Source organism: Blennius ocellaris, assembly GCF_963422515.1.
Source record: "Blennius ocellaris genome assembly, chromosome: 19".
Lineage (NCBI taxonomy): Eukaryota > Metazoa > Chordata > Actinopteri > Blenniiformes > Blenniidae > Blennius > Blennius ocellaris.
This window is the reverse complement of record NC_137668.1, coordinates 16682919-16701317: the sequence shown is the minus strand read 5'-3', so window position 1 is coordinate 16701317 and position 18399 is coordinate 16682919. Positions and strand designations below refer to the sequence as shown.

Below are 18399 nucleotides of genomic sequence, written 5' to 3'. Positions count from 1 at the left end.
AAGCGTTGTGAATGACGTCAACCAAAATATTTCCATTGCAGGTCAGACGTGCTCAATGTTCAAGATGAGTAAAGAAGAATGTTCCAAAATTCAACTATTTCGGTTGCGCACTCTTCCGGGGACGTCTGTCGTGAATCACACTCTCTTGAGGTCATACCAGAGCATTTCAATCACGTCGATGTCAGAACTCTGACTGGGCCACGACAGTTCTTCAGTTGGTGATTTACTTCTGAGCTTGAGGTTGTTCGCTAGCTGGACTTCATTTCGTGCTCAGACGGTTTTAAGATGTCCTCCAAAATGTCTTGATAAACATGGGCATACATCTTTCTGCCAATGATGGCAATCTGCCAGTCCCAAACCATGATGCCCACTCCACCATAACTTCACAGCTGAGATGAGGTTTTGATGTGCAGCGCTTTTTTTTCCTTCATTATGTTCCTTCATGTTCCAAACAACTCAACTTTAGTCTCATCTGTCCATACACTATGTTGTCATTAGTGTTGCCCAACATCCCTGGGCTTGTTGCAAATTTCAAACATGCAGCAATGTTTTTGTCGGTGTCCTCTCATGAACGCCGTCGTCGTTTAATGTTTTACTTATTGCGGATTTGTCCACAGAGGGATCAGCTAGCATGTGAGCGAGATGTCTGTGAGGTTGTTTCACCTCATGGAGCAGTTTGCGCTGTGCTCTTTCAGTCATAACAGGATGAACACTCTTCAGGGGAGTAGCAACAGTGCTGAACTGTCTATTTATAGACAATCTGTGCGCTGATGAACATCAAGGCTTGTGGACGTACTTCTGTAACCCTTTCCACCTTTGAGAATAGCACACTCAAAAATGGGATAAGAATTAGGAGGCGATTTGTTCAAAGCACAGGGGCTGAATATTTCAATTACTAGCTGTTATTTTCGGAATTTCTTTTTATATATTCTTGTATTCCCTTCAAGTTACAATTGTGAATTTAGAGGAAAACATAAAGAGATGCGCAAGTTGGCAAATATAGCCACTTGCCTCATGAATTAATGACATTTTCAAACAGAGGAATGTGACACACGGTCGTGAAACAACTTTGTCTGACAGGTGTTTGTTGGAGAGTGGAGCTCTACCTTCACTCTCTCCTCAAAGGGAACCACGAAGGGGAGCTCTGTGAGGATGGCCAGATGTCTTTCTTCAGACACAGACAGCTGTGGAGGCTCCAAACCAACTGCAGAAGGAGAAAGAGAAAACCATTCAACACTTTGTAATGACAGTAGTCTACAAATTCTGATTAAAACAGTCTTCTACCAAATATTTAAATCATATTGACAGTTTTACCTGATTCTTCATCTTTATATCATTTCTATAAGGTAACCAAGCTTGCAGGTTTTTGGAAAATCAGACTTCTGAATATTTTCCAAGTTAATTTCTTTGCTGGAACTCTATTTTCTGACATCAGGTCTTTAACACTCATCTAATTCCTCTCTGCTGAGCAGTGTGATTAAGACTCTGTCCACTTTTTACTGGGAAACCATTAAAGACTTTCCATCCTACAGCCTTTTAATTACACGCTTTTAATTAACCCAACTGTGAGCTGCCCATCCAGCTGCCAGGCTTCATCCATTAAGCTGATGTTTGTTTTGTATTAAACTCAGGCTTTGCCCCGTTTAGCTCTGTCACACAAAATGCCATAATAGCTAAACCGCTGCTCACCGTCCTAATCTGCATCAAGTCCAGCACAATTATTCTGCTCAATTAGTCAATCTGATCTGCATTTTCCCCATCAGGTTTCCATCTTTGAGGAGAAATATGGCCTCCAAGTGGTCAATACATTGCTCATTCATCAACCGGAGGCCTGTCCATTTAAGGAAATGAGAAAAGGCCAGACAAACACATGGACCAGATGTGGCCGAGTTCATCAGGTACTCTCACGCTAATTGAATTTATCCACTACAGCCCCTGAGCGGCATTAGGTAGATCATACACACATTGTTATCTGCTTGTTTTCACACCATACTCCACAGGACCCTGCGGAGGCTCAAAGTAAGCCTGATAGAGCCCTGCCTGCATCAATGTTTTATCCTCGGAGCGCGAGATCCAGTCAATGAAGCGAGAACGTGGTTACTTTCTCTCAGTGTTAATGGGGAGGTTAATGACCTTTGTTTTTCTATGGCTTTGTAGTCCTATGGATCACGTAACTATATAGTTTAAGGGGCATTTGTTTCAATCTTTAAAACAATTTTTAATGAGAATCGGCTTTCTCAGCTTTTTGCCAACCGCCAACAGTCCCAACATTTCCTCTCATTTCTTCCTCTCATCTGTTGCAGACAGAAAGCCATGAGATGACCCCCTCTCTTCACTGAGGGGATATCACATCGACGCTCAGCTCCATTGAAAATTAAAAGCAAACACAGAGAAGGTGACATTGGACAGCAATTACAGTGATTTCTTGGGCTATGTATCAAGCTGACAGACGCATTATACGATTCTAAATTTTCATCCACTGCCAAATGCCAACGGGGTGGCTCTGTAGTGTACATTAAATACAGCGCTGTGGCCATCCAGTCCTTTCTGCTGATGACAGAAACACAATGGGCCGTTCTGAGACATGGATGACTAACTAACCCTATACCTTTTTCATAGCGGGTGTCATGAAGGTCAAAAGTGTATTCGACTGCAGGTTTTAAATGCGTTGCAGACATCAGAAGATTAACAGATTACAATACCATCGAGAGTCGACTGGAGCGGCCCGATGCGGCCCATCCTGCGTGCCCTCCACACGTGCCTGGCGGAGGGGACGTACAGCTGGGTGACCTGGAGAGAAAGATCGGGGGGAACCGGTGAAAAGTGAGCCGCTCCTACCTGCGCTTCTGTTTTAAAGTCTCGTCACATACACGCACAGCAACTTGAAACGGAATGCAACTTTATTTCTAATCAATCAGTTTATAGAACGAATGGCCCATTTTAATTGCCAAAGGCTTTCACATTAATAACTGGATGGAAAATGAACCTGCCAAAACGCTTCCTGATGTTCACAGCTTGGTAAAGTCAATTAAATCGTTTTTTGCGAGAACAAAAGTCTTGTCGTGTTTCTTATTACGATTCAACCGACCACAGATTTCCAGCGCACGGGACGTTCGTGAAGTGCAACCTGACCACAACATGCCAAAGATTCAACCACAGACCAAAACTTACCAAGTCTGCTCGTGAGGTCGTAGACATATTTAATGTAATGTCATGTTTTTTGAATTACTGTTTGGCCTTTGACTTTTATGTACAAAAGTACTCAAACCTCTTGTTACATAGCCTAAAATGTATTTACCAGCTTTATTAAAAACAATTTAAAAAACAGGACAGCAGCTACACTGCAGACTGTAAAGTGTACACATCTCTCCTTTCCACTACTTGATGCTCTCCTCTGCCAAAAAAAAAAAAAAAGAAACATAAAAATGACCAACTACTTCCCCACGTTTGCCCTTTCCAGCTCTTTTGATTGAAAATGCATTCATCTTGACCTGGACGTTATTATTTTTCTATGAGCTGGAAGCAAACGGCTTATTGTCCTGTAATACCAGAGCCTTTCATTTCCCACACATGCGGATAGCTTACAATAAATAATATGGAACCAACACCAATTGTGTTCAGACCTGACGGTTACGTACCTTGTCGGCTCGGATGTTGACCTCCTCAGAAAGCCAGTGACCTGCCGGACAGAAGGGTTTCCTGATGTCGCGAGCTTTCACCATCTTCACCAAGTTAGTGATGACCTGTGTTGTAGATCACACACGCAGACAGAAACATGTCCTTTCACTCTTGCTAATCGTATCTCTACTAAAAAACTGAAAAAAGTGGTATTGAAGTGCATTTCAAGTAGAGAACAAAAGTCTGGGGCAAGGTTGTTGTTTTTTTTTTTTTTTCCTTCATGCGGATGCTGTTTCTCTTAGAGGGAGGAAGCAAAAAAAAAAAAAAAGCAATTTGAGAATTTAGCCATTAGTGCGCCATTTATGGGGAGTATAAAAGAAAAACGACCTGCGCCGTCCCTCAATGTCCAGCCCTGTTAATTACCGGCGAGGTCTGCTGACATCAGCCATTGGACAGAGAATGCAAACGGCAGAGCAACACAGGTTCACAATGCTGCAGGCAGCAGCGGTGCTCTCCCATGGCCCGCGGTCTCGTGGTAACAATAATATTTCACTTTGATGCAACGGTGTCATTTTGTAACCCGCGCGCATATAATTCAGCTCTGAAATTCGGACAGGGGAGCCTTGCTTTCTGTATTATCGGAACATTTGTGTGCTTACACAGCGCTATAAAAAAAAGCTCAACAAAAGTAGCGATTTGAGACCTGGCACACTTGAAGATAAATATTCAGAATTTCCATCAGTGAGAAGTAAAAGATTGGACCAATAAGCTTTCAGTTTCCCTTTCAGCTGCCTGTGATCCTTCATAAGAGGCTCTGCTGTTGCTGTGGGCGAGTCACATGCAGACATCTACTGATACAATGCACGTTATTGAAGAAAACCGCAATTTGTCAACCCTAATAGTTACAGCCAGTCCATTTCCATATAATACCACAGCGAGATTATTTCAATCGAACTGTTCTTTTCTAAAGCGTGCCATTTTCATAGAGCGACGATCAATCTTGGCCAATCACCGCGAGGAAACCGGAGTCCGCAATAATGGCGAGTGCAAAATGCTGTAAAAGGCGCACGGCGATGGGTTTGGAGCAGACCTAGCCCCTGACTCTGGGAATGAATAAGCATTCCTTAATTAGCCCATCGGGTTAAGTGCAAACCTTAATGGGCCTTTCCCAAACTCCAGCGTGACATCGTTCTCCAAACATGGCCAAGAAGAAAGTTCCATTAGCAATATTAATACAAGCTTAGTTGATCATTTTCATTCAATTAACTTCTTTCAATTAAATAGATAGCTCGACAATGGAGGTGATAAAAGATGGGGAGGGACGGCTGATGACACGAACCAAACATTAGCGTGTTAGGGGTCAGCGGCGTTAAACCGACTGTAAATCCCACCGTTCAATTTGGAAAATGCATTTCCCCTGCTCCCCACTTCTTTAATGGGTCGTTTTAGCTGACAAGAAGCCTTTGAGCAGATCTTTTATGAAAATTCCAGACACACGCTTTACGTATTCGCCACCTTTCAGGGAACAGCCGTGTTCACTTCTAAATCTGTCAGTCTAACAGCCAAGAACAAAGTTACTTAAGTACCGTTTCCTCGACAGAGGGGCTGAAAGGAAGACGACGAATGAGAGGAGAATTAACTTAATGCTGTTTTCCGCCTCATTTCCTCTGGGTAAATAACCAATGGGTGACCTCCGCAACGCTCCAGCTTGTCTTTGCCTTGTTTATGCATACACACTGGATTCCCACTGACACTCGTCACTTTGTCTTGATGCACAGCGACTGCAGGACAATCGGGCCTTATTCGAAAGTCAAGAATTACATCCTTAGATACCAAAGGAGAAGATAAAAACTTTTATTATAAGAAAAAAAAAAAATCATTGAACTGGTGAAATATATGTGAATTTTATCAGTTTAATTCCGCTTTGATTTTATAATTGACATATGCCATATTTTTATACAGACTTTAAAGACGCGAAGCAGCGAATACACACATTTATCACATATTTCAGTGATCCTCCTAATATTGTTCATGGCAGTAGGTCTGGACATCTTTACATAAATCCATGTTTGAAGATAGCACTTGTGATTGACTGGTAAACACACTTTCAAGCAGAGTTGGAGAAAAATATGTCAATGAACCATAAGAATGCTCTGTGTCTAAAATAATCTGTAATTTATTTACTTCTCAATGTAGGTATGTGTTTAGTATGAGCACGAGCGCAGCTTCACTGAAGCACTGAAAGAAGATGAGAAAATCAAGAGATGCTACAAAAAAAAAAGAGGGAGTCAAAGAGGTGTAAATGCTTCAAACTGTGGTCCTAATATTTTGATATTTCTTTTTAATGAGTAAAACTTGCCCCGCCGTGTCTTGGTCAAACGAATGAATTCACCAAATCTATCACGACCGTACATTTTGGACATAAAAGATTATATTCCCATTAAATTCGGAGGGATTTCAAAAAAATTGTCCTGCAGGTTTTTTCTGCCGAACAAAGGTGTTAATGGTGAATGACAAAATTATTCGCACAGTAAGTACTGCAGTTTACCTTGAAAAGCTGGACCCAGCGCTTCTGCTCGGCCTGGATTCGCTGCTGAACTGCAGTGTTGGTCTTGACGCCCACGCTGCGGAAGGCGGCCATGTATTCCTCCCTGTGCTCGGTTTTGGTTTCGGGGTGGGCCAGCTTGATGATTCCCAGGCAGGCGTCTCTCAGGCAGCGGGACAGAGTCACCAGCTCCAACAGAGTGAAGGGCATCATGGAGGACTGCGTCTGACCTGTTGAGAAAGTGAATGTTTTTACTGTATGTTATGGATCTACACAATCTCTGACTGCTGCAAACAATAAGAAATGACACAATATCATACAGTTGTATAGTTGTATATACATGAGCCATGTATCGGGAGCATATTTTTTGACAATATGAAAATACTGGAAAAATGTTTAATCCAGATTCAACTTTGGACCGGTCTTTCTCAAACTTCACTTTTGTTCTTATTCTGCAGTTTGTACTTATGACTTATGCACAATGTGTTTTGTGAGAGTAAAGAGCAGAGATTCAGCAGGAACAAAAACAGGGAGCAAGTGTGCAAATACAATTGTGAAATATGGTAGTAAAAGTAAAACATTTCAACAATTTACTCTGGAAATGTTGCACAGGAAGTGATGTGAATGAAGCATAGCTTCATGCCACACTGAATATATATATATATATATATATATATATATATATAGTTGAAATCTTGGAAGATTCTTACATTCTTTTTTAATACGAGTCATATTCATCACATTTAGCTAGAAATCGACTGAGCTTGAATGTGGATTAAAAAAAGAAAAGAACAAGTAGTGCACTGCTGGAAGCTAAATCTACAAAAATCACTTAACATTGATGGGAAATTTTCTTTTCAACTAGTTATGCAGAGGAATACTTTTACCTTCCAGTTCATGTCCGAAAAACTCGCTGTCATGCACGGAGATGAGAGAGTGGCTGAAAAGAGAGCTGAAGAGATAAAAGAGGGGAATAATGCGGTTGGAGTCCTCGAATGACATGGGAGACCCCCGTGAGATCAGCTGCAGCAGCGGCACCATGGACCTGAGAGGGAAGACACAGACACGATGGAATCAAGTGAATGTGTGTATAGATGTATATAGGTGTATAAATATCTGTGCATCAGGGAACACAAACACGCCTGCTCGTACTTGCATTGAAATAACTCACCCTGTGATCATTTTAGTCGTCATGGAAGTTATCAGGTGCCAGATATGCCTCAGGAAACGTGCATTGAAAGCTAAACTGTAGAGAAGTCTGCAGACAGAAGAGGAGTCATAAACGTGAGCCATTTATTTTCATTGAGGATAAAACACTCATCAACAAGAAGAAAGATGGCATTAGTTCGGGAGGTATTTCAATCACATGACACAATTAGCGTGAAGAACAATAAAACAATTCCTCAGCGCCAAACTGTCTGCGATGCGGCGATTGTTAAGTTTGTCCTGCGAACCAGAGGACGCGAAAAGAAAGGAGGGGAAAAATAAATGACACTGTTAACCAACATTTCCCTCAGAGTATTTTCGTGGCCTTTCTCTCTTTTTTTATACCTTGTGAGGGCCAAAAAGGAGATTAAATGAGCCATTAAGCTTTATTTAGGCGAGGCACCTTCCATTAGTAAACTAGTTGCTGGCGAGGGTGCCCAGCCTGGGTCATAAACAGCCCTCTGGCTTCCTGCTGGAGCCCCATTTAACTTAATGGCCAGGGGAGCAAGACAATGGAGGACAGAGGAGGAGAAGTGGTGGTGGTGAGTGGGTGGGTGGGTGGGTGGGGGCTGGTCCTTACCGTGACCCCCGCAGCACCAGCATGCTTCCACACTCACAGTGAATTACATGATAACGCTGAGGAGGGCCCACATACGGTACTTGCAAGCGCTGCTCTGTACTCAATGGGGCTGTGGCACCAAGGTGTGAAGGTGCTCTTTGTTCGTGTGTGTGTGTGTGTGTGTGTGTGTGTGTGTGTGTGTGTGTGTGTGTGTGTGTGTGTGTGTGTGTGTGTGTGTGTGTGTGTGTGTGTGTGTGTGTGTGTGTGTGTGTGTGTGTGTGTGTGTGTGTTCTTAAATTGCATGGCTTTTCACACAAAGGGTAAGTACAGGTGACAATAATGTGGTAAGCAAGCTAAAAAGCTAAATAAAGTGCCCCTGCATATAATAGGCCCTTGTCTGAGAGTGACAGTGCCGACAGCTATAAGGATGCCTGCCTTTAATAGGGCGGCATCGTGTCTTCTCAGATGAGGAGAGGATTAAAGGTCAAGGGGAAAAAAAAGAAAGAAAGAAATGTGAAACAGGATACGCCAGTAAAATTGAAATCCCACATTTGCTGAATATTCCCGTGTCTCAGTTAACGTTCAAACTCCCATTCCCCAATCCAATCAACCGAAAGCCCATTCAAAAAAATCCTGAAGTGGGAATGACCATTAGGAGCAGAGTGTCAGACAAGCCTCAATATGGCTTGAGGAATGGCTGGAGCCGAACACAGACCATCTGTCAGTGCAACAAGGCTCGGGAGGGAAGCAAAGAGTAGTGCAGTGGGCTCATAACAAGTGATGCGGGTGTTTGATTGAAATGGGAAACAAAGCACTAAATGCCAGCTGACAAGCTGATTTACAGCCTGAGAGAACCCAAACCCCCATTTCAATCATGGAATGAACCACTAATAAACAAAGTCAAGGCATCAAAAGGGGTTGCGTGTACGAGTGTGTGTGTGTGTGTGTGTGTGTGTGAGAGTGTGTGTGTGTAGCAGCTGGATGAATAATGCCCGGATCATTTCATTTTGCAGTAATGAAAGAATCTTTGTTCAGCAGAAAAAAAAAGAAAGAAAACAGCTGTGCTCAGGTCAGATTTGATACCATAAAGCCTGAACGAGTTTCCACCTAAGCGCAAATTTGTTTTGCGGACCGGCGCATTAGCACGATCAACATGATTATTTCACGACAACGCAAAACTCACGGCAGCCTCCCAAAAGTAAATGAAGGTCACTTTCATCAGAGCGAGCCCGTTAGCAACAGAGTGCTATGCTGATCAAAGTGTCAGTACAGCAAACATCCAACCCCAACAATTAAAGTGAAATTACAGCAGACGCTCGACAGCTAATCCTGGTCCCAGTTGATCGTCCAGGTTTTGGACTGATGGCAGTGAAACATTTTACATATTTGTGAAAATGGCAGTGTGCTGGAAAGGCACCGGCCTGCCTTTCTGTCTTCTTTTTTTTTTTTTTGCTGTAAGAGCAGTAAATCAAGGCCGGGATGCAATTTGCTCCCCTTAGCCTCTTGTAAAGCTATCCCGTCCACTCCTGCAGTGATTAATCTTTCTCAGTGAGCTAATTATTTTGTACAGATATCCAATAATGATGGATAACGAAGGACAGGATTTATGGTAAAAGCTGAGCATAGGTGGAAGCTGCAAAAACAAATAAATAGGGGCAATATGGAGGTAGAAACTAAAATTCTTCAAAATTCTGCACAACGGTGTGGAAGCAATACTGAAAACATTTTCTACAGACAACTACTGGTGCTCAACAGCTTTCAGAACTATAAGAAAAAAACTCCCCCTGTTCATATTTGCATGTTTTGAGGAAAGTTAAGGCGAGTAACAATGACCAAATGGAGCAAAACACAGGTGCAAATATGATATTCCGGACACATCTCCCGCTACACATACAAATCGCTTGACAGCAGCTGCCTCCTCCCAATAATTAACTAGAGCGGGTGGACCATTCATAACGCTCATGCTTGATCACCTCCTGTCAGTCAACGCACCTCCCGGCCCCCCGCACTACCTCTGACATCCTGGCCCTAATGTAATCAACCTGAGAAGAGGTAATTGCCCTCATCCAGAACTGACAGCTTCACTGACATCCCTGCTTCCTCTGCCGGTTGTAAATGCCATTGGGTGCGGGCCGCTGATAGCGGCCCGCCTCGCTTTGCCGTTATTTACATTACTGCTTACAGCGCTGAAACACGTCCTTGTGCTAAATCAGGTAGGTGTGTAAAGAAGCTCTCTTTGATGCAGGGCTGATCCTGACAGCCTGACATGGCACGCACAACATTCTGAACTCAAGGAAAATAAGGAATAAAGAAATTAAAGAAATCAAGAGCTTTTGTACCTGACTTTTGGCACCATGAGGCGGTGCTGCACCATGAGTGTGTGACAGATGGATGCCATCATGGTGAAAACCTCCTCGCTGGCGGAGTCCCGCCACACCAGGTTGAGCAGAGCGTTGGTCTGCTGCTTGGTGTCCAGCTTGTGGACACACTCCTCTGTGATCAGCTGCACTGAAATCCTGCTGTCATCCTGACAGAAAAGAAAGTTGTTGGAACGACTGAAATGAGCACACGTATCTAAAATAGCAATGATTTCAGGAGAAATGGTGTTAAGTTTATTTGATACTGCGCATCATTGGGAGAATGGCAATATAAAAACATATTTTTATACTAGGATTTACGAATGACCTGTCGAGGGAGCAGCTTGCTAAGCAACCACCTTGGGACTCAAGTTGAATAAAGAAATGTTGATATAAGAATTATTCAGGCAGCCAAGAGAAGCAATGAGGTTCCCGAAAGTTAGCCAGACTAAATTCGAAGTTTCACCTTTGCAATTTACAAGTGAATCCCAGACATACCAGAGTTGGCAAAAAAAAAAAAAAAAACAACAGCCATCTTTGTATTCGGTCAAGTTCCGATTACATGTGCCTGATGCTTGTACCTGCATGGGTAGAGGGTGGATGTTACCATCGTCATCATCCTCTGAGTCACTGCTCACTTCAGGCCTGCTGCTGCTTTCTGACACCGGCAGCAGAGGCAGGAGCGTCTGCAGAGCCCGGAGGTACAGCAGGAGACCCTCTTCCGATAGTGAGCCTGCCAACACACAATCCAACATTACTGCCCACTTCTCCTCTGCACCGATGTACGAAATAGACACAAGCAGAAAAACACAGAACCAAAACAAAAAAAATAAATCTGCTTGAGAGGTTAAAAGCTTGGAGAGAAATGTACCCTATCACCTCTCAATCCATCGTAGAAAAACAAGAAAGAACTGAGAGGAACCCATCAGAGGAAAAAGTTTAAAAAAAAACAACAAAACTAGAAGGGGCACTCGGAAAAAGCGCAGACCTTCGCCAACGACATCTGTTTGCTGAACAGTTAGCATCGCTATAGCGTGATAGCTCTCCTTGCTAACTCGGTAGGTCAGGTGGCATCATCACTGTCTGAAAAAGTGAGCGTCTCCATGGCAACAGACGCTGATCTCCTCCACCTGCCTCTCCTATTGGCTTAGTATGAGAAATGTTTTTCCGAGTTTTTGGGGATTTACTCAAAAACGGGTAGCCGTTAACGTGCTAAAATCTAATCGTCTGGTCCTTGGATGATGACAAATTATCCCGAGAAATTTCATGCATGGCTGCGTAGTTTTTGCGAAAACTAAAACTGAAAACATAAAATACATGCATATATACATACATACCAATAAATAACTAAATACACGCAGGCGAAAACATAACTTTCTCGCCCAACTTTGGTTGGCAAAGGTAATTAACAGAATGAGTATAAGGTTACATCACTTAGAATTACATAAGAGTTGATGAAGAAAGCTTGTGGGTGGATTGATTCCATTTTTAACTTGTTTTTAAAAAATTGAAAACGAAGACGGTGATTTAAGTGATGGATGTAGATTCTTCACAGTGGTGATCATCTTTTGCACAGCGAGTATTGGGCAAAGGAGTTAATGTGCGATGAATGTCTTCAGGCTGTCTTGTGGAGCATGAGTGAACGGCAGATGAAGTAATGGGGGGGGGAAAAAAAAAAAAAAAGCTCTTGGTAATCTAACCCTCTCTATTATTTGGCATCAGAACAGAAGTAGGACAGGACAGAGAGTCTCCCACCCACCAAGGCAGTTCTCTCCGGCAGAGAGGACAAAGTAGAAGAGCCACGGCGCCTGGCTCTGTGCCGCTGAGGAGGAGTTGATGGTGGCCTGCAGGGAGCTCAGAAAGGCCTCGAATGGGAATGAGAGACGGACGTCTGACAGCGCCGGGATGAAGAAGTGAAAGATCTGCTCGGTGAACGGCGCAGAAATAAACTCCTCGGTGAAAGCCGAAAATACAAACTGCCTGCAAGACAACAGAGAAACGAAGGAGTTAATATAAAACAGACAAATGCATGGATACAGTGAAATGCAGAAACGACCTGAGACTCGAGGGGAGGTTTGTTTTTTTGTTTTTTTTACATCACCCTGCTCTTTCTGCTGCGGGACTTCTCTAATATTGTCTCTCCAAACAGGGCTGCTTTGTGTCAGCCAGCCACACACATCTGGTGGGCCGAGTCACATAATTAGCTGTAAGTAGCCGTGTGGACACAAGTTTCTCTCACTCCCGCCTTGCTATTCTTCAAAGAAGAAAAGAAGTCCTCTCGCCGTTTGTTATTAAGAATGTCTCGAAGTGAGGACAAACAGACCGATATTCTGCACGACGGCGAGTGAGCCGGTCTGGGGGACTTTTATGGCTCGTTGTAAATTGGTCTCAGGAGCAAGTACTACTCCACCACCGACTCGGAAGAGAAAAAAAAAAAAAAAAAACTGCTGTAGTTTGTCTGATGAGGCTAATGGACGATTTTAAAAGAATTCACTCAGGACAAAGACGTTTCATTCCTGCTATTGTGCAGTTCACTTCTAAACAGGTTTACGGTACACACCAGGACATTAATGGATATTTTTGCTAATCTGTATTTGTTGGTCGTAAATAGAACATTTCTTGGGATACATCCTCGGAAGTAGCAAAGCTCAAATCAACTTTTATCCAGATATAATGATCTACCTTAACCACACTTTAAATAAACACATGAATGAATGAATTCTTTTTTTGGACTCACGTTCACATAAATAACACCACAGAAGATAAATCAGGTGAGACTAATAACTCGTTAAAAATCGACAGAAAATAGATCCATGAACTATTTAACAATATTAAAACAATATTAAAAATGTTGTTACACTAATAATTTGGAAAGCCTAATAGCAGCAGGCAAACACTAAGAGCTGATTTGAACATATTTTCCTGCTGTAACATAACATTTGAAATTGTTTGACTTAAAACAATCTGAAAAGGTGTTTTACTGGGACGCTGTACCTTGCGCCTGTTGTGCAGGAGGAGTAGGTAAAGTGCAGAGGTTTGAGGATGTGCTCCAACAGTGTGCTTGCCAGAGGGACAGACGGAGCATCGCTGTACTCCAGACTGGAGGGGAGTCTGTGATTCACCAGAATATACAGCGACTTGTAGTATCCTGAGGGGACAGAGAGAGAGAGGGTGAAACTGATACAGTCGTATATAAACTATGTAATGTAAGTACATTTACCTTATCAGTAATGGTCTAATGTTAAAATGGACAAAACGTTCTCAGTTATTTTTCAACTATTACTAAAAAAGAATGTGGAAAAGAAGAGTAGCACCAATGTTCAACACAGGTGCAGATAGTAATTCTCTACATCGTATACTTCTAGTTTTAAAGATATAAATCAATAGTTGTTTTCATTTATGTAAGCTTGAAAAACTTGTAAAGTCAACTGAAACTTATTAAAATATTTGTGATGACAAGTTGTTGGCAATTTTACACAGTAACAATATCAAAAATCAAGCCTTTAGGAATACTCAAGCTCTTTTAAACATATTTGGCCTTTGCAAAGCATTACGTATACGTGGATAACAGTTATAGAAAGAACTGTCTTTTTTTACAGGTAAATACTCAAAATAAGGCCCATTATTATTAATCAGCTCTCAGAAGGTTTGTTTTCATCGCAGTAAAATGTGGAATAGAATCATTATTTGAAAAGTATTAAGTCAACTACTTCTGGAAGTAACGGACTTAACATTAAATCATGTAAATCTTCGATCACTGTCGAGACATTAATGTGGAGGCTGAACGGCAGCATAAACTTACCTTTCTGTACCATATAGTGCAAAATCTGCTCAAGTAATGAAGCTACATATTTAGCATCTGGAATTACGGGAAGATAGGTTCTCTCTGAAGAATAGATTTCTAACATCCGCATGGGAACAGCAACGTTTAGACTATCATCTTTGCAGTTTTGCAGGAGTCTGAAAGTCAAAAGAGCGAAAAAGGAAGATCAATAGAAATACTTTGCTGGATGATTACCAAAAAAAAAATCAAACATACATATATATATATTATTTGTGTACTCCACCTGCAGCAGAAGCCGAGGATTCTCTTGATCTGAAACATACAAGTCTGCTTCTGTGGGCCCACCAACAGCGTCACAAACTGACCGTTGTGTTTCACCAGATTCTGGCACAGCCATATCTTCAGAAATACACAAGAATACACAGATCTGTTGTTGTTGTTGTTTTTAAAGACCTTGGCATACAACACACCTGGTTATATGAATATCTGCAGAAAATTCGAATGTGTCATGAAAAAAAGCAAAACAAACATGTTCTGACCAATCTGTGTGCGTCCACGCTCTGTCTGTAGAAAAATATGAGCTGTCTGGATAAGAGGCAGAGACAAGCGCCGTCCAACACATGCGGCGCCCCCCCGGCCTGCGTCTGGTTGACACAGTCGTCAAATCGAGCCCTCTGGATGGCATACTGGAGGGAAAAAAAAGGTCCAAGGTCACTTAGTACAAATACAGTGTTAGAATAGACTCAACTGCATCACACCTCGGCCAAACACACAGACACACAAGTAGCTTAAGCAGCTCATCAGCTTAGAGTAGCACTTTTTTCTGAGATGTTACCAAGCAGAATACTTTTCCCCAAGTCATTTGAAATCGTGTGAAAAAGAAATAAAAAGGTTGTCCAAAGTTTTGTTGCCGATGAGCTTTGTTATAACAGAGAAGTATTCTAGAAAATACAAATGTTCTGTCTTTTTAAGCCGAGTTTACTTTGCATATGCACAGGTTATGGTTTGTCAGTATTCCGGATTGTGTTGACTGTTATGTACGTCATAAATTAACCAAGTTGTCCAAAAGTATATTTGCATCATCAAAAAATAAATGACTTACAAGTATTCCCTGTGATGAACTTTAATGGCAACTATATTCAACTGTGTCAAAATCACAAAGGGTTGCTTCACTAAATGTCCAGTTCTGAGGCTAAATACATTTATTATGTTGGCTGAATGGAAACATAAAGTCATGGAAAAATCGAAAAAAAAAAACAAAACCCGAAATCATCAAACAGTCCCTCATAACAAGCTCTACAATTTTCAATTCTGACAGATGCTGAAAAAAAGATACTGCAAAACCGTTCCCTGATGTTGATTACAAAGACTCATGATGACGACAGATTTTTTTAAGAGGCTTCAGTCAAAAAAAAAAAACAAATGTTCCTCACTCGGACTCAGAATTTTTTCTGAAGCTCCTGTAATTTAGAGGAAGCATGCGCATTTAAAACACAAAAATTACACTACAATCTTGAGTAAAAAATATCACAATCAGTCCCAGTTTTCTCTTTTTTTGCAATGAAAATATGGTCTCCCAGTCTCCCAACCAACCTCCTCACCCAAGAAGATCGATCAGTATTTTGCTGCATTATTGCTCCCTTTAAAAAAACATGCAAGCTAAATGTGCAGCTGTCACTTGGGATGTTAAAGTCGCATGGTTTTTAAAGATAATGTGTGAAAATATAAAACAAATAGCTTTTGTCAACATACCTGATGTTTTAAGTCCTGGTAGCCACGTATGTAGGACTGAATAATGATGGCATTCTTCAGTCGCTTTCGTTCATCCTAAATGAATAACACAAATGTTATAAATAAAATAAATTATTAATGATTACCAAACCAAGAAAAGCAAGCAGTTAATTTCTCAGAGTATTAAATCTTCATATTTTACTGTTTTAGACTATTCTTTTATTTTCACCAAATCCTTGAAAACCTAAAACAATATTGGCATATCTGTCTTTAACAATTCATCCCACTTTATGTCAGAGAAACACGATTTATGTTTTTCTGCAGGTCCTAATACAACCTTTTGGTTTCCTAGTTAAAGACAGATTAAAGCTACACACATTTTGATTGATTTAAATTCTAAAATCGAATAGTTCCGTAACAAAAAAAACCAAGGTGAATATATAGGCCTTTACCTCTCTTTTTCGTCTTTCTTCTTGAGTACGGTGCAGCAGAGATGCTTTCTCCTCCTGCAAAGAAACAGAACAACTTGAAAACACTTTAAATAATACTATAATTTTCAGTAAGAATATGTGAATGCACAATGTTGTGGTGGACTGTGACCTTACAGCAAGGTGACCAAGGCCCCCAGGCTTGGGGACCTTGCTGTAATTAATACATCTCCCTTACAAAAACCATGCATTTGACCTAAATGGTGACTCTGAATTGCTCATGAATATGAATCTAAATGAGGTTTTCTCTCTCTCCATATTTGTCTTGTAATTGATCAGTGACCTGTTCAGGGTATAGCCCGTGTTTACCGAGAGACAGCTGGAAATGGCTCAGGCACACTGACTTGAAATTGGGCACAGTGGTATAGAACATAGATGAATGCATGGATGGATGTGTATGCAAGTGCGATTGTCTCTTTGTGTTTGGCCTCTGACAGCCTGGAAATCTGTTCAGGATGACCCCAACTTCACCCATAGTCAGCTGGATCAGCTCCACAACCCAGTGAACTGAAGATGGCAATTGACGATGGATGGATGGATGAATGGATGTGAGGAAATAGATGTTTTAAATTGATTACAGTATCTCTTCATGAGACTCACCTTCTTGCTGGCTCCTCCAAGTGAAACCTTGGGTCTTGTTTTGAAATCTCCTTCAAAGCTAAACATTGTCAGATTTTTCCCATTGACTGATTCACACTTTGCTGCAGGTTTCTGAAAGAGATCGTGAAAGGAAAGTGGAGCTTTAGTCTCAATCCAACAGCAAAAACAGCACCGACGAAATGAAACAAAACTGAACACATGAATTGTAAATAATCCCCCTCGGCTAATTGAATCTCCAGTCACAACAATAAATGGCTACGTTTGCGGTTACATTTCTTAGACGTGTGATCACGGTACGATACGAAAGAAGCTCTCAATACTAAGTTTAGTCAAGGTGAGCTTCACTCCTGACTGACACTTTCACAATAGTTAGCTCGCCGGCTAGCTAATGACTCAGCAGCTGTCAGGGGCTCAGCGAGGCTGTTCACGCTGCCCGACTCCACACACCAACGAAGACAAACACGTACACAACATTTATTCGTGACATGTCGCGGTGCGGGTTCGTGCGGATGTCAGTAGCATGATTTTGTTGACGTTAGCGCTGCAGCTAACTAGCAGGACAGCTAAGCATTCAGAGAGGCTAACTTCACGGGGACATGTCCTCTTTAAACCGTCGTCTCTTTACAGGACACGCGCCCGAGCATCGTCAATTAACAACCCTTCAGTCCTTTACCTTTGATTAGTGAATTAAAGTGTGAAACGGACACAATAACTATGAGAAGGCTGCTGTGGTTAATCCAAACGTCAAGTCTTCTTTTCCTTTCTAGAAATCAACACAGGGAACAGTCAACTTAACAGCTTCCGGATCCTGTTAGCCCCGGCGGCTGATTGGACGAAACGCACGTCAGTCAACAATTAGACCCGCCTTCTGTCCAGATCCATTGAGAAGCTTCTGTGTGTGTGTGTGTGTGTGTGTGTGTGTGTGTGTGTGTGTGTGTGTGTGTGTGTGTGTGTGTGTGTGTGTGTGTGTGTGTGTGTGTGTGTGTGTGTGTGTGTGTGTGTGGACTCCCAACAGTGGGGTTATAGTTATGTATAAAAATTAAGCGGCTGCCTTGGTTAGTAATATTTGCACCTGGCCTCTTATAGAGGGAGAACATAAATGTCACTATGAGGCACTGTTCAGGCACATGTTAACTACGTTCGCAGGTCAGAAAAGTCACAAAACAAACAAAAAACACACAGTTATATATAAAAAATAATTTCTTAGAACACCCCAAACCCTTCGATTCAAAAACATCTTGAAATACACCATTTACATTATGCTAAAAGCTTCTTTTTTTATCATTTAGTAATCATTGTTGTTGTAATAAGTTCACTTTCATAATTGTATGGCTATTTTGACAGCATGTCAAACATAAAACAGCTGAGAATTGCTTTGAAATTACAAAAAGGTCCAAGTTATTAGTCCACATTAATGCAATAATAATATTGGAAACTCCTTTAATAATAAAGGGGTTTCCAATATTTTGACGCTCTCATTTATGCTCAAAAAATAGCGACACCTGTCAATA

At 41.6% G+C, this 18399-nt stretch overlaps 1 protein-coding gene across 1 annotated transcript in view; it reads right to left on the bottom strand.

Moving 5' to 3' along the window:
- ube3c (ubiquitin protein ligase E3C) overlaps positions 1-17655 on the bottom strand; it is a 28845-nt gene extending 11190 nt beyond the window's left edge. Inside the window, exons 1-17 of the mRNA XM_080515387.1 lie at positions 17562-17655; positions 16889-16999; positions 16253-16306; positions 15822-15896; positions 14609-14755; positions 14353-14468; positions 14088-14245; positions 13280-13433; positions 12045-12265; positions 10867-11018; positions 10268-10455; positions 7335-7421; positions 7051-7208; positions 6167-6393; positions 3639-3743; positions 2703-2790; positions 1107-1204 (exon numbers count right to left, since the gene is read on the bottom strand). Of these exons, the coding sequence (XP_080371513.1) occupies positions 1107-1204; positions 2703-2790; positions 3639-3743; positions 6167-6393; positions 7051-7208; positions 7335-7421; positions 10268-10455; positions 10867-11018; positions 12045-12265; positions 13280-13433; positions 14088-14245; positions 14353-14468; positions 14609-14755; positions 15822-15896; positions 16253-16306; positions 16889-16954 (2094 nt within the window). The 5' untranslated portion in view covers positions 16955-16999; positions 17562-17655. The remainder of the gene's footprint in view (positions 1-1106; positions 1205-2702; positions 2791-3638; positions 3744-6166; positions 6394-7050; positions 7209-7334; positions 7422-10267; positions 10456-10866; positions 11019-12044; positions 12266-13279; positions 13434-14087; positions 14246-14352; positions 14469-14608; positions 14756-15821; positions 15897-16252; positions 16307-16888; positions 17000-17561) is intronic.
- Between the last annotated feature and the right edge of the window lie 744 nt (positions 17656-18399).